The sequence below is a fragment of the Anabrus simplex genome, chromosome 7, assembly GCF_040414725.1.
Source record: "Anabrus simplex isolate iqAnaSimp1 chromosome 7, ASM4041472v1, whole genome shotgun sequence".
NCBI lineage: Eukaryota > Metazoa > Arthropoda > Insecta > Orthoptera > Tettigoniidae > Anabrus > Anabrus simplex.
Window position 1 is genome coordinate 175,023,298 of NC_090271.1, and position 17,697 is coordinate 175,040,994.

Genomic DNA, 17,697 nt, shown 5'->3' on the forward strand with positions numbered 1-17,697 from the left:
CTGAATACTCTAAAAACTGATCTCTTTGTAGCATTATTTTGAAGTAGGGTTTACTCCAAATTCAATGTATGGTTTAGTTTTGTTGAAGATTTACAGTAGTTTGTAGTTCGTTTTTTTCGTTACTTAAGATTATTTTAGAAATCAGTAATAAATAAATGAATACATTGAAATATACAGAAAACAAACAACAATTACAGAAATGAAAATGCACGTAGTGGGTTCTACTACCCTATTACAAAACCTATGTATCAGACTGATACATTGCGATCGATGCAGTCATTCATCTTTTCACAAAATGTGTTATGATAAAGGAAATGTGTATTATACAAGTCCAAAATAACAGGTAGTATCGATATGTAGTAGGTACCTGAAAGGAAACATGATATGCCATATCTCCAGAACAGCTGCTACAAAAACATGACAGTGCTTAGGCCGTAGCTCGGCTTCTTATTTGAAAGTCTCATTTTGATACACTGTGACCGTTTTGTCAAACATTAATGTTGCGACCAACGGAAGGTTAAACAATTGTATCAAGGAAAGGAAGTAGATAACAAGGTTCTGGAACAAGAAGAAGCTGTTGATGCTATCTGTTGGTGTAAGTTAGAAGATACTAATAGGAAGTTTACTGAATTCATTATCGTACGTAATTCTTGATCTTCTTCTCTGCCAGCAATGCACACCACGACCATGTGTATTCTCAGGCTGTTGAGATGAAATCTATTTCGAAGGTCGGTCAGTACTTTTTTGTGCTGGGAGAAGCTCCTTTCTACATCATATGATGTCACAGGAACTTATTTAAACAGTCAGTTCACTGCTTACCTGCGGGTCATCTTCACCTAAACCAGATCCACTACCCTCTAATTCTGCACACTGTTGCAAATCCCTCATTTGCACTCAGATAAGTTTGTCCTTCACCATAACTGACACTTTACCTCTTACTTGTTCTACTTTGGATACCATGTCCTTTACCATTCCCATACTCGCACATAATTCTGAACCAGCATTTCTAGATGAGAGATAGTTTTCAACAAATCTCTATAATTTGAAGTAATATATACTAATTTTCCCAACAAATCATTGGAAAACAGTTCCCGTGCAATTTTTATTGATGATGCCTCACTACTGTCAAAAGCAGCGACAATTTCTTGCACAGTTGTGTAATATTCACAGTAGTACTCCCCTGCAGTGGCTGAGGAGGAAGACGAAGCAAAGGTGCATGATCTTTGAATTTTGCCACCCTCAGCGAAGCCTTCACAAATATTTGCTTATCATTTGATATTAACCAGTCAACATCAGGAAAATTCTACCGTATTTCTTCTGCAACTCTGTGCAACCTGTGAGTTAGACAAGTTAAATGGACCATTCCTGGGTAGAGTACCTAAGTCCCCTTGATGCTCCCACCATGTATGGTGCAGCATCGGTTACCAACAACAAGATTCGTTCTCGCTTAACTTCACCATCCCACAAAAGCTTCATGCAAAAAGTACTGCAATTGTGGAATGGTTAGCTGCATCTAGAACCTCTGAATGAAGTAAACATACATTGCCTGGATGATCAATAAGAAGTGTGCCAATTATAACATTCGCAACATACCTCCCACAAACATCTGCAGTTTCGTCAATGGATAACCAGTTGCTATTGTTGCCTATACTAATTCTAATTTTCCAAAGTGCGTCATCATAACAAGAGGGCAAATAACTTTTTTGCAATGTTGATTCTTTCGGGATCGACTGTGTTGTGTATTTAGTTAAGAATTTTCAGAAGTGGTTGTTGTTCACTTTATTAAGTGGAATCTTGGTAGATGCCAATACTTCGCACTTGTCTTTTCAGAAATTGGAAAGTTTGGTTGGCGAAGATTTCGCTGTATCAAACAAAAGAACCTGCTTGCTCTGTTCAGCAGGCTTTCAATTCGCGCAGCTATTATGTTTAGCTGTACCGCAGTGCTGTTACACATTAAACTGCTTTACCGCAGCTACCATAACTTCACAAGTTTTACAAAAAAGAACTGTTCCACGAGTACTGAAAATCTCTTCACTGAACTCTTCCACATAATTTAATTTTACACCTTCACTGCAATTCACTTTTGGAATGATGGGGTTCACTGAAGTACTACAAGTGTGACCAATCCGTTGAAATTCATTGGTAGTGGAAGGGGAAGGGAGCTGTAACTGGATCCATCAAGGAAGAACTGGATGAGAGATAACATGGAATTTCCTAGTTCGCTAATTGCTTCTGAGCTAAATATACCTACTGGAATGACATTCTATTCAAAGGCGATTGTCGCATTAAGTGTGTCCAGTATCCAGTAATCGGGAGATAGTGGGTTCGAGCCCCACTGTCGGCAGCCTTGAAGATGGTTTTCCGTGGTTTCCCATTTTCACACCAGGCAAATGCCGGGGCTGTACCTTAATTAAGGCCACGGCCGCTTCCTTCCAATTCCTGGGCCTTTCCTGTCCCATCGTCGCCATAAGACATATCTGTGTCGGTGCGACGTAAAGCAAAAAAAAAATAAAAAAAAATAGATTGTCGCATTCTGTGAGCTCACGTGTCGTGTCGCAATCTAACCTGTCCGGAAAGATGTGTTAAAAGTCATTCATACAACAGCTCCTTCATGGAATCAGATTTTCTAAACCTGCTATTTGTCTGTTTCGGGGGAAAAAAAGAAACGAAAAATATATCTTCTGCATTATTTGGAAATCCTGTGCTTGAAACTCAATGCAGATAACACGTACCTGGGTAACGATGCCTCAATTTAAATAAAAATGATGAAATTATAATCAAATATGGCTGTATATCACTAAAATGAACAAAATATTAAATATCAACATCAAATTGCTTTAAACGGGGTCAGGGACCATCATTCTCACTTATTTTTCAGATTTCGGGTAAAACGAGCTCAGGAAAGAAATAAGACTTTTCCTTAACTTATGAACCTTAATGATGACATACCTTGATTCAGAAAAGACTTACCATAGTGTACCCTGAGCAAAAGTATGGAAAGTAAGGCAGCAGAAACGAAATTAAGAAATGATCACCGTCTCACATCTTCATTTACATACATAACACTTCAAACAATGACAGAAACATTCAATAGTGACTATACCTCTCCTCATAGGGTTAGCACCAATGTGATATATAATGTGCTTTATTCTAAATTATTTTATTTTAATTGTTAGCATCATCAAGTTTAGAAATTTTCAAGATTAGGTAATGAATTTACGGAACATCCTATTTTGTCATGTGTGGATTTTGCCGTGCCTTACTTCCTGTTGCAACGGGCCAAGATCATTCTAGAAACTCTTCATATAGAGAATCGCCAGCTAATGTAAATGTACTCGATGTGATCGGTAAATAGAAGATCAGGAGGTAAAGCCCCGCACTCTTATTAGTCTGATTTATCCACTTGTTCATTTCCTGTTTTCACCACAACCATGGGCTTCCCACTGAAAGTGTGTCAATGCGTGGCATAACCTACCTGTTGATCACTTTTGAGGTTGGATGTGTGAATGAGAGCTCCACTCACACGGGAGTCTCACCTCTCCCTGAGGGTAAAAACCCTGTTTCTTTCCTGCTTAATATGTAAATTAATTTAAATTAACTTGTTTTATAATCTGCAGGAGTTTACCCTCTGATGTCCTTAATTTCCAAGTTTGTAAAAACATATTATGACAGAGTAATTTGTTTGAATACTGCCATCCTCATTTTTGTGCAGAGGCAAGCCTTTTCTTGACATGTTAGTAAACTTTGATATAATACACTGACTGACAGAGCAAATGCAACACTAAGGAGGAGTGGTTCGAAAGGGATGAAAGTTGGGGAAAAAACAGAGTCGGCACGGAAGAATAATTGATGTTTATTTCAAACCGATATGCAGGTTACACAATGCGCACGGCATCGACTCAGTAAGATGTAGGACCACCGCGAGCGGCGATGCACGCAGAAACACGTCGAGGTACAGAGTCAATAAGAGTGCGGATGGTGTCCTGAGGGATGGTTCTCCATTCTCTGTCAACCATTTGCCACAGTTGGTCGTCCGTACGAGGCTGGGGCAGAGTTTGCAAACGGCGTAAAATGAGATCCCACACGTGTTCGATTGGTGAGAGATCCGGAGAGTACGCTGGCCACGGAAGCATCTGTACACCTCGTAGAGCCTGTTGGGAGATACGAGCAGTGTGTGGGCGGGCATTATCCTGCTGAAATTGAGCATTGGGCAGCCCCTGAAGGTACGGGAGTGCCACCGGCCGCAGCACATGCTGCACGTAGCGGTGGGCATTTAACGTGCCTTGAATACGCACTAGAGGTGACGTGGAATCATACGCAATAGCGCCCCAAACCATGATGCCGCGTTGTCTAGCGGTAGGGCGCTCCACAGTTACTGCCGGATTTGACCTTTCTCCACGCCGACGCCACACTCGTCTGCGGTGACTATCACTGACAGAACAGAAGCGTGACTCATCGGAGAACACGACGTTCCGCCATTCCCTCATCCAAGTCGCTCTAGCCCGGCACCATGCCAGGCGTGCACGTCTATGCTGTGGAGTCAATGGTAGTCTTCTGAGCGGACGCCGGGAGTGCAGGCCTCCTTCAACCAATCGACGGGAAATTGTTCTGGTCGATATTGGAACAGCCAGGGTGTCTTGCACATGCTGAAGAATGGCGGTTGACGTGGCGTGCGGGATGCGCCGATCCTCGCGTGCTGACGTCACTCGGGCTGCGCCTGGACCCCTCGCACGTGCCACATGTCCCTGCGCCAACCATCTTCGCCACAGGCGCTGCACCGTGGACACATCCCTATGGGTATCGGCTGCGATTTGACGAAGCGACCAACCTGCCCTTCTCAGCCCGATCACCATACCCCTCGTAAAGTCGTCTGTCTGCTGGAAATGCCTCCGTTGACGGCGGCCTGGCATTCTTAGCTATACACGTGTCCTGTGGCACACGACAACACGTTCTACAATGACTGTCGGCTGAGAAATCACGGTACGAAGTGGGCCATTCGCCAACGCCGTGTCCCATTTATCGTTCGCTACGTGCGCAGCACAGCGGCACATTTCACATCATGAGCATACCTCAGTGACGTCAGTCTACCCTGCAATTGGCATAAAGTTCTGACCACTCCTTGGTGTTGCATTTGCTCTGTCAGTCAGTGTATGTCCATCAGGTTTGACCACAGTAATTCTGATTCAATATAAAAGGCTCCTTTTCACAGAAGTGATTATGCGTCATAACTCCACTCTGTGTAGTTGAGCCAGTAAACATTTTTACTTGTTTTCAACTGTTTGATTTTACAACCATTTATAATTCTAGATTGTGTTATTTTAGAGTTGTTTTTTCCAATATTCAAGTTTGTGTAATATTAGTTGTCTTATATTATGTTGAAATTACGATTTTATGTCAGAATAAATTTGTCCCTTAGAAAACAATTTGTCTTTTTGAAACTTTTGTCCATAAAAGGCTAGGAACCACTCCCAACAGGGCCCTTCCAATTCCACATCCTTGTCGATAGTTGTCGTAGAGATCACTGGCTTTTAATTTTAATTACTTAACCTTTCTAAATTTAAATATGTAATGGTTGTAGAAGAGATATTGAGGTATTTACTCATAATGATCATTATCTCTAAATTTAATTATTTATTTGTTGTTAACCCATTCACGGTTACAGTCAGGAAAGGCATCCAGCTGCAAAACTAGAATTAATCCATATATTTATAGTACTGAACCTAAGTAGTTGATAAAAAGCCTGAAAGAAGAAATTCATATCCTAAATTCTGATAATTAACCCTTACCACTCGTCTGTCGGGTGAGGCCCGACATTACGATATTGCTGTTCCGGTCACATGTCAGCAAGACCCGACATGACATTTTATCGCCCAACGCTCATCTGTCGTCTCTTAGCCGACAAAATACCTGATACTATACTGTACTGCCACCTTTTGGTTCAGCATGGAACTTTGTAGAATCCAGATACTATTTGATAGTCAGTCAAAAATCTATTATTTAGATGGCAGTGTAGCCGCCAGCTGTCCATTCACGCACACGAAAGCTCGAGAGATAGTAAACAAACATGGTCGCCATGTGCTCTTCTAGTCATATATAGTTTACTGTTCGATGCTGTATATGTCAGGTAACACACAAAACCACAGCATCTTCGCACCTCTGCTCCTTCCTTGTACCCTAATGAATATATCTAATAGCATTTCACGATGCCTAAAAGTGAACTGGCGATGGTCGGCTTGTGAACCATAACCCAATATGTGCCTGATGCTGACGGCTGGCACAATTATAAATCAACAGATCCCGATTTCAAGAAATCACCGTTTACAGCGGTTTCAGCCTACAAACTACCGCGAGGTATGAAACCAGAAACTGAATAGAATTTTTCAATTGCTTTTTACTTTTTACTGATAATTTGTTCAGTGAAATTATTAACGAAACCCATCGGTATGTGATAATAATAATAATAATAATAATAATAATAATAATAATAATAATAATAATAATAATAATAATAATAATAATAATAATAATAATAATAATAATAATAATAATAATAATAATAATAATAATAATAATAATAATAATAATAATAATAATAATAATAATAATAATAATAATAATAATAATAATAATAATAATAATAATAATAATAATAATAATAATAATAATAATAATAATAATAATAATAATAATAATAATAATAATAATAATAATAATAATAATAATAATAATAATAATAATAATAATGCAAAATAAATTGTCTTAAATTGCACATATTGCTTTTATTTGCTCCAGTAGAGCTTGCTGTAAATGTGTACAGCCTAAATATATCATTTAAAAGCAAGTACTATCTCCAAAATCATGGAAGATGAATACAGGTCATATAAGATAAAAAGTCACATTTAAAATAAGAGTAGTAGAGACAACACAGAGAACTTTAATTCGAGGGGTAAGGGTTAATAAAGACCTTTTGTAATTGTACATTTTTCCTTGTCTCCTCTTTCTGTTACTTCCTCCTCCTACACCGATCTGTCATTGTGTTTATCTTATTCTATGTTCTATTCTCATACCTGATTTGTCATTTGTTTGTTCCTTTCTATTATTTATGAGAGCAGAGAATATGTAATAGGGCTTTGATATGAGAGATAAATTTTCTCACCGTGTTCTTTTCCCAAATTTTAACAATTGAACTATCCATGGACAAGACAAGATCTTGAGCATCATGGAAGTCAACATCAAGGATTGGTAAGCCATACATGTGGTCCTTCAATAAGAATGGTTTGTTTGAGCGAATGTCATAGAGCAGGACCTGCCCAGTGGCTGTTCCCACACCAAGGGTGAGTCCTCCTTGGAATTGCAGTGCTGTCACTGATGGAAAACCATCAAGTCTGCAAAGAGGAGAGAGAGAAAAAAAAAATCCATCAATGAATAAAAGTTACAATGAACTACAAAAATAGTAATTACCATGGATGAAGTCATATTTCATGGAACATATTTATTTTTGTTATATTCAATTATTTTGTACAATTACAAATTTGAAAATATTAGAAATGTAAACAATTATTCATGATTAACCGATAATATCGGAAATGACGACCAACTCTGAACACTAATATATCTATTTCATAACAGAAATATTGTTGAAGGCGAAAGAAATTGCTTGTCAATCAATCGATCAATGATCTGCATTTAGGACTGTTGCCCAGGTTGAAGATTCCCTATCAATTGTTCACCTAGTCTTTTCTTAAAAGTTTTCAAAGAAGTATGAAATTTACTGAACATTTCCTTGATAAATTATGCCAATCCCTAACTCCTTGTCCTATAAACGGATATTTGCCCCAATTTTGTCCTATTGAATTCCAACTTTATCTTCATATTACGATCTTTCCTACTTTAAAAACCTCCACTCAAGCTTATTCACCTACTAATGTCATTCCATGCCACCTCTCCACTGACAGCTCGCAACATACCACTCATTACAAGTTAAAAATTTCATTGTTGGTCCATATTGACAATAAGATACTTTAAAATAAAAGACATGAGGTTTCCACCTTTTCAATACAAATTCTAATCACATTTGTGATTAAATTACATTCAGATGCTTATTTCTAGCATACATTAAAATGACACATACAGGATGAACCAGTATTCATGCACTCCGTCGCCGTGCGACTCCTAACATGCCAACAATAGAAAAATGTCTCTCACAAAAGTTTGTCCTGCGAGTATATCCTGCAGAAAAAGGACGATGAAGAGTGGCAATCTGGCAACACTGTAACCACATGGAGGGAAACTACCACTGTCAGCACATATGAGTCGTGCTATACAGTTGGTGCTTTAAAAAAAGCAGGCTGTCGAGAGCATTCTGTAGATCTGGTCAAAGCCCTTCATGATAACACGCCTGGGCAAATCATACATCAAAATATAATCTCTGATCCATTTCCAAACTCTCATGGATTGAAACAAGGGTGTGTGCTTGCTCCAACATTCTTTGCTCTTTACCAAGTTGCCATATTATATGGAACATTTACAGACAACCAAGGTGTAAAGCTTAAATATCGCTTCGATGAAGGACTGTTCAATCTGGTTATAATTCACTCCCAAAAGCTCACTAAGATTACTTCCATTACAGAACTGCAATATGCAGAACACGCTGTCGCACCTGCTCTCACACCTGAGGAGCTGCAACAGTCAGTCAGTTGTTTTGAAGAGTGCATGTGATCATTTTGGTCTTTGCAAAACCCTGGCACAGAATGCACCTGGACCAAACCTCCCAGCAGCTTTAAATATCTCCATTGTGGATACTCCACTGGAGCAGGTTGACAATTTTTTATAACTAGGAAGTATCGTCTCAACAAATACTAAATGCTCACAAGGTGTGGATGGGAGAATTGGTGTTGCCCACTCAGCATTAGGACGTTTATTCTGTCATATCTTCATGAATAAAGACCTTACAGTGCATACCAAGATCATGGTTTACCTTGCTATTGTCATACAGTATCAATACTGCTTTACAGTTTGGACCCTCTACCGTCAGAATATCAAAAAGCCAGAGTGTTTACATCTGCAAACTCTTAGATCCATCTTGAACATCAAATGGGAGGACTGTGTCACCAAAATTGCAGTTCTTGAGAAAGCACATCATAGTCTATAAGCACTGAAGCTACCATTCATTGGCCACAAGAATGGAAGCTCCGGCCTCCCCCAGCCAATCCATGTGATTTGTGTGGACGTATGTTTCATGCAAGTTTGGGCTACTAAGTCATATTGTTGTCTGAGTCATCAGTCCATACACTGGTTTGATGCAGCTCTCCATGACACCCTGTTCTGTGCTAACCTTTTCATTTCTACGTAACTGCTGCATTCTACATCTGCTCTAATCTGCTCGTCATATTCATATCTTAATCTACATCTACTGTTCTTACTTGCTACACTTCCCCCACAAACCAACTAAACAAGTCTTGGGTGTCTTAAGATGTGTCCTATCATTCTATTTCTTCTTCTCGTCAAATTTAGTAAAATCAATCTCCTATCACCAATTTTCTTCATCTGTGATTCTATCCACCTCACCTTCAGCATTCTTCTGCAACACCACATTTCAAAAGCTTCTATTCTCTTTCGTTCTGAGCTAGCTATTTTCCGTGTTTCACTTCCATACAATGTCACACTCCAGACAAATGTCTTCATAAACATCTAATTCCTATATCAATGTTCGAAGAGGGCAAATTTCTTTTCTCACGATAGGCCTTCCTTGCTTGTGCTGGTCGGCATTTTCTGTCCTCTTTACTTCTGCCATTGTTAGTTATTTTAATACAAAAGTAATAATATTCATCTACTTCCTATAAGACTTCATTTCCTAATGTAATATTACCTGCATCACCTGTCCTCTGCATCATCTTGTACTCCTTACCCAAGACTCCGTCCATACCATTCAGCAATTTCTCCAGATCTTCTGCAGTCTCAGATAAAGTAACAATATCATCAGCAAATCTCAGGGTTTTAATTTCCTCTCCTTGGATTGAACGATCCCCTTTCCAAATTCCTTTTTCATTTGCTTTACAACCTGTTCTATATAAACATTGTAAAAGAGTGGGGGCAAAATGCATCCTTGCCTCACTCCTTTCTGGATTGCTGCTTTTTTCAAAGCTCTCAATTTTTATCACAGCTGACTGATTTTTATACAAGATAATTCTTTGTTCTTGGCATCCAATCCCGAACACCTTCCGAATCTCAAATAGCTTGGTCCAATCAACATTATCAAATGGCTTTTCCAGATCTACAAACGCAATGTACATGGGCCTGTCCTTCTTAATTCGATGCTCTAGGATCAGACATTAAGACAGGATTGCGTCATATATTCCTAAATTTCTTTTGAAGCCAAATTGATCATCTTCCAACTCAGTTGCAACTTGTCTTTCCATTCTTCTGTAAATAATGTGTGTTAAAATTTTGCAAGTATGAGATACTAAACTAATGGTGCGGTAGTTTTCACACTTTTCAGCGTCAGCTTTCTTGGGAATAAGAATAACAACATTCTGCCGGTAATCAGATGGCACATCTCGTTTATTATACATCTTACACACTAAATGGAATAACCTCGCCTTGCTGATTTCTTCTCAGGCAGTCAGTAACTCAGAGGGAAAGTCATCAATTCCAGGTGCCTTGTTTCTATTTAGGTCTCTCAAAGCTGTGTCAAATTCTGATCTCAAAACTGAGTCTCCCATTTCCTCAGCATCAACAGCCTCTTCTTGTTCCAGAACCATATAATTTACGACTTTACCTACATACAATTGTTGCATATGTTGCTGGCAACTTTTTGCCTTGTCTTCTTTCCCTAGAAGTGGTTTTCCATCTGAGCTCTTAATATTCACACACCTAGTTTTCCTTTCTCCGAATGTTTCCTTGATATTGCTGCATGCAGCATACACCTTTCCTAAGATCATACAACCTTTAACATCCTCGCACTGCTTCTTCAGCCATTCTTTCTTAACTGTCCAGCACTTTCTATCCACTTCATCCTTTAATTGCCTGTATTCTGTTCTGCCCTCTTCATTTTTTGCACACCTATATTTTCATTGTTCATCAATCAGGTCTAGAATCTCCCGAGTTATCCATTGATGTTTAGATGGTCTTTCCTTCCAAACATTTCTTCAGCAGGCCTACTGACGTCATTCTACAAAACTGTCCACCCTTCTCCTATTGCGTTTCCTTCAACCTTTTTATCTATTCCTTGTAAACATTTTCCTTGAAATAATCCCTCACACTCTTTTCTTTCAACTTCAGATGGCATTTCATGACCAACAAGTTGTGATCTGAGTCCATGTCTGCTCCAGGGAAAGTTTTGCAATCCATCAGCTGATTTTTGAATCTGTGCCGAATCATAATGAAGTCTATTTCGTACCTTCCAGTGCCCAAATCTCATCCACGTATACAGTCGTCATTTGTGGTGTTTGAACCAAGTATTAGCAAGGACTAATTCATGCTCGATGCAGAATTCAACCAGCGGACTTCCTCTTTCATTCCTTTGTCCCAATCCAAATTCTCCTACTGCATTACCTTCTCTTCCTTGTCCTACCCTTGCATTGCGGTCACCCATAACAATTAGATTCTAGTCACCTTTTACTTATTTTATTAAATCTTCTATTTCTTCACATATTTTCAATTTCTTGATCATCTGCTGAACTAGTACGCATATAGACCTGGACTATTTTGGTGGGCATTGGTTGGGTGTCTATCTTGACAACAATAATCCTTTCACTATGCTGGTCATAGTAGCTTACTCGCTACCCTATTTTCTTCATTATTAAACCAACTCCTGCATTTCCCCTGTTTAATGTTGTGTTGATAATTCTGTAGTCACCTGACCAAAAATTCTGTTCTTCCTGCCAAGGTACTTAACTTATACCAACTACATCTAATGTCTATACATCTCCTTTTTCAGATTTTCTAACCTACCACAACGATTCAAACTTCTCACATTCCATGCTCCAACCCACAGAATGTCAGTATCCATCTTTCTGATGATTACCCCTCTCGTGCAGCCCCTATCCGGAGATCCAAATGGGGGACTATTTTACCTTCGGAATATTTTACTCGGGAGGAAGTCATCATCAGTACATAATTCGTATAGAGAGAACTGCATGTCCTCAGGAGGTAGTTATGGCTGTAGTTCCCCTTAGTTACGACTGTAGTTTTCCCTTACTTTCAGCCGTATATCAGTATCAACACAGCTAAGCCATTTTGAGCAATCTTACAAGGCCATATCAGTCAATCATCTAGACTGCCGTCCTTGCAACTTCCGAAAGGCTTACCTTACAAAAATGGTAATAGTGAAATGAGTGAATGAATTATTTCTGCAGATTAATGATGAATGACATTTTGAGTTGCACATCACTCCACTTTTAACACATCTACACTTTCTGGTTGGACAGTAATCGGGAAGTTTTGTTTAAAGTTTGGTTATTTCAAGTATTTTGATATGTTAAGGTTGGTAGTATGTGCAAACAATGAAGACAAAGAATTATCATGGCATCTTCAGCTGTTATTACTGATAACTAAGATTGCAATAGTCAATCTCTTAAGATTCTAATGAAAGATCGCAAGGAAATGTTATGCTGTAATCAAGTATAGGCCTTTAAGTTAGATCAATAAATCAGTAATATCCGGTGAACCAGTACCTTTGTGAAATACATTCCACTATTGTTTTAAGGATTTAAGTCCACTGGTTGAAAACATGTTTTTTCACATCCATAGCAAACTAAACCTTGTTTTGACTTAGAATCTGCAGCTGGTGTTGCTATCAAAGTAATTTCTTCATTAGGTATAGTAGATACGCCCAAAAATTGTTCATTAGCTACATGAAACTCATTCCTTGCATACAATTTTCGAATAATCCCTGATGATGTACCTATCTGATTGAGATTGGTGTCACCTTTCCTCCCCACGACCATAATCGTTACGTTCCTTGCTACTGAATGCCCTCTAACAACTTCAAGGATCTTAATCAAAACTGTTCATCCAACATGTACTGGTGGAAACTTTTTATTGGATATCATATACATTTTATCAGTTTGCTTTTTTGAAGATGTATAAGAAGCAAATTTTGAATATTTTCTTTCCTTCTGCACAGGCAACACGGCTTTTCCCCTTCAATATACTGGCATATCAGTGCATTGTGATGCTCTCATGGAAGATCTGGTTCCTCCTAAATTTGCTCAAATCTATTAGTTGAGTATGTTCTGGCATTCTTCAACAACTGTTCAAATTCCACCTACTCGTTAATAATTTGCAGCAGTTCCAGGGGACGATCAGAGTCAGCAATGCCATTGTGAATAGAGACCCCAAACATAGCTTCACATGGTGTTCTATTTATCCTTTAATGAAAGGACCTTTCTTTATCTTCTGTACAAATAGAAGACCTTCACACCAAGCGATGTTTTCATTATTGGCCACCCTGGAAATAAGCAGTCCCTTCTATGCTGGTTTGCCCATTTCACACTCGCATGGCTTTGTGAGTGGCAAAGCTTTCTATGCACTATTTTTTCCCCAAACATATCTGCTAGTTCAGTATTTGCCGAGAATTCCCTACCACTGTCGCGATGAAGTACACAGAGTGCTTCAAGTGTGCAAAAACTAGTCCATTAGATTATATGCTATTTCATCGGTTTAACCACAAAAACTGTTCGAGATGGGTTCCAAAACAGGAAGAATAGAAGCGTAATCGTGTGAGAATCTGTCAGCACCTACTGAACCATCATGCTAATGAAGGTGAAATGTTTCTGAAATGGATCATCACTGGGGATGAAACATGGGTTCACCACTTCAAACCAGAGAGCAAACGTCAGAGCATGGACTGGAAGCATCCCGGATCCCCAGACAAAAAGAAATTCAAGAGTCAATCTTCTGTAGGAAAAGTGATGCTCACAGTGTTTTGGGACTCTCAAGGGCCAATCCTGGAACATTACCAGGAAAAGTGGGAAACAGTAAACAGTGAACATTACAGTGATATGCTCATAAACAAGTTGAAACCTACAATTCGCAACAAATGCAGAAGTCGATTATCGGAAGGAGTTCTTTTGTTGCATGACCATGCACGTCCACATACTGCCGCCCACACCGCTTAAACTCTTCAGATGCTGCGTTTCAAGGTGTTGGACCATCCTGCGTACAGTCCTGACCTCGCCCAGTCGGATTACCATTTGTTCGGTCCACTTAAAAATGCTCTAAGAGGCCGTTGATTCAGCTCCAATCAACTGGGGAAGGAAGCAACCAAAAACCTTTTTTGCAGAAGATATCAGAATGCTTGTGAAACAGTGGACCAAGTGCATTGAATAGCAGGGTGACTATGTTGAAAAATGATATCAATAAAAAGTGTGAATTCTTTTGATATAAGTGAACTCGAAGTTGAGTCTGCCGTAGATAGATAGATAGAAAGGAAGGTTGCAAAATTAGGACTATTGGTTGATAAGAGAGGCATGGGGGAGTCTTTAAAAATTAATTATGATCAATGGAAAATCTATATACAGTAAATTATAAAAATTGATTGCAGATACTTATTTACTTGCCCTTGTACTTACAGCTCTTTCAATTCGTGCTATTTATTATGATACACCTTGTATATCACACCTTCTGACATAGTGATAATCCAGTGAGGGTGTGGGCCGCCATGTCTCTGTTTTTCTTGAACTGTTCTTACCTGAATAACCATCCGTTTGTACTTTGGAGCTGTTAATGAAAAATTGTCTACAAATGAAATCATTTCATATTTCCAGTCTTCTAGGTAAGGTTGTGAATCAAAGATCTCCACAGTTTTCTCTACCTCCATCATTCCCTTCCTTCTTCCAATATTTCTTCTATTTTTATCCCTCTCTTCTCTGTACACTCCTTCACCGTAGCCTTCACCTGGGCCTTCCCCATTGTCTTCCTCATATTATTTTCTCTGTACGTATTCAGAAATCTATCCTCTCCCATTCTCATCATGTGTCCATATCATTTCAGCTTACTGATCTCTATCTTGTCTTGCAGTTTAACTAATCCAATTCTCTCTCTGATTTCTATGTTTCTGATTTTAACCCTTTGTGTCTTCCCAATTATTCCTCTATGGAATTTCATCTCAGATACTTGGATTCTGCTTTAATGCTTTTTTTTTTTTTTTTTTTTGCAACTTGCTTTACGTCGCACCGACACAGACAGGTCTTATGGCGACGATGGGACAGGAAGGAGCTAGGAGTGGGAAGGAAGCGGCCGTGGCCTTAATTAGGTACAGCCCCAGCATTTGCCTGGTGTGAAAATGGGAAACCACGGAAAACCATCTTCAGGGCTGCCGACAGTGGGGCTCGAACCCACGATCTCCCGAATACTGGATACTGGCCGCAATTAAGCGACTGCAGCTATCGAGCTCGGTCTGCTTTAATGCGCCTGCCGTGTATGTCACAACTGGTGTGTAATACACTGAGTATAGAATTTTCTTGCATTTCTCTGGGACGTCTCGTTCCACACTGTAACTCTCACACATTGGTAAAAACCCATTGGTTTGTTGGATTCTCTTTACAATTTCTTTGTGTATTTTCCATTCTTCTGCAAGTGTAAGAAATGCTATATTATACTCACTTAATTTTAACTGAAAACCTTTAAAAAAAGGCAGACATTATGCTACATGTGTGCTTGTCAATACAACTGTAATTAGACTAGCTAATAAGAAAATGACAACAATGATTTAATCTTTACAAATTCTATGCACTACTACCAATGTCCTATATTGTGAATTAAATGTAAAATCTAACACTGGATATTTTTCATTTGCACAATTCTAGCTTTAGTCATTTAAAGACAACCAAAGCCAGGAGAATAAAAGTAATTTGGGCTTTGGTAGATATGAAATGTCTAAACTTAGTTTTTGTCATTTGAGACCATCCAAATGCACCATTTTGGGCTTTGGTAATCATGAAATGTCCAAACCTAAGTTTGGAAAAATTATTCAGCCAATGACTGTTTTCAGACTTTGCTCCCTACATTTATTTAGTCGTATTGTTATTACAATATACAACAGACAAGCTCCCTACACAATATACAAACCTTACTTGGAGACATTCAATTAATGGCTGTGTTATAAAGAACATCCAATAATGTTCACAGTAACGCCACCAAACACCTAAAATGCAATTTGCTTGAAAGCAGGAATAGTATTTAAGGGGAACACACAATTCTGTCAACATTAGTTATCCATCTGGAACCCGCGTAAATTGAAGTTGCAGTAGAACACGCGTGGCGGCAAATTGGCAGGATGAAAAACAATATTTTTCTTTCTGCTCATAATGCAATATTTTGTAAATATGCAGTTATATGAAACTATAACAACATTTGAAAAACACGCTCATGTAGAATAAACATTATATATTTAACACAAGAAATAATACATTGTATTGCGATCTGAGCTAAGAAAAAAATACATATTGTCTTGGGGACATTTAGCATGCACATATAAAAATACCTTGCTCCTTGTAAGAAAATGAAAAGAAGGCATAACTTGTATCCCATTAAATCTAAATAAAAATTAAAAATTGTTCTGTTATTTTTATGTGATTCACAGAAGTAACAAATTCCTCTTTGAAGAGCTGAGGTGGTATTAGGGACAGCAGAGGGTTCCTTAAATTTGGAGAGGAAAAGTTGGATATCCTTCGGAAGCCTCCAGTTTGTAGCTCTGTTTCTGAGATTCTGTTCCATCAACAGCTGGGCAAGTTCACCTAGATAATGCCTTCTTCTCTGCAGACATTGGTTCTGTAAATTTTGTATGAGTTAATTCCCGCAATATCCAGTTTCCTGAAGAATACTGTCATAGGCCACCTTCTTGTTTTCCTAGCTGTGGTCCACCGAATCCACACCCCCTTTTGCCATATTATAATAGAGTATCATTATAGGTTTACCTGTTTCCGGGTCGATTTCAGCAGTATCGTGTGAAGTCGACAAGAGAATGATGGTTTTTCCTCTTCGTTACAAAACTCACCAAGAACTTATCATACTGAAAACCAAAAACGATGATCCTACCTTACGAGAAGGATCATTCACGAATTCTGGAGGTATCTCCTTTTTATTTCTTTTAAGTGTTCTTAAGAATGTCATTGCACTTTCGAGCAAATATTCTGCTAAGGGAATGTTCAAGTAGTAATTGTCCGTAGTCAGGTTATGGTTGGACCTTTTTAGTGGTTCAAGCAATCCTTGAACGATGTCCTGGGGCTTGTTCGAATGTCCAAAATAGGGCCCCTTAGGCTGCTTCCCACAATATACTTCAATTGTAAGTGTGTAAAATGTCTTACTGTCCACAACTGCATACATTTTGATGCCATATTTTGCTGGTTCCGCACCTGCCATGAAAAGCAACAAGCATCTTATCTACTGTCGTAAGTTCAACCAAGCTGTAGCTATTTTGGCAATTTTTGACGAATCTGGAGTGGAAGTCAGGAACAGGAGCCAATCTGTCAGTTTTTTGTCTTGCAGCTCTGGTTGTTACGTCATCAAAACAAAGGCACCGTAAAAGACGCAAAAACTTATTGAAGCTGAAATTCACTCTGAGCATTACCAGTCCCGTCCCATCAATTTTCCACAGTTCCCTCACTTTAACTCGATTTGACTTTTTATAGGTAATCATAAAGACAGCCCCAAGTTCCCTATTTGTCAATCTCAAGTTTCTGCCACATCCATCAA

At 38.8% G+C, this 17,697-nt stretch overlaps 1 protein-coding gene across 2 annotated transcripts in view; it reads right to left on the reverse strand.

Moving 5' to 3' along the window:
• Positions 1-17,697, reverse strand: part of l(2)34Fd (lethal (2) 34Fd) — a 169,564-nt gene that overhangs the window by 95,832 nt on the left and 56,035 nt on the right. For both annotated transcript variants that reach the window (XM_067151474.2, XM_067151473.2), the window contains exon 6: positions 7,157-7,385. In XM_067151474.2, the coding sequence (XP_067007575.2) occupies positions 7,157-7,385 (229 nt within the window). The remainder of the gene's footprint in view (positions 1-7,156; positions 7,386-17,697) is intronic.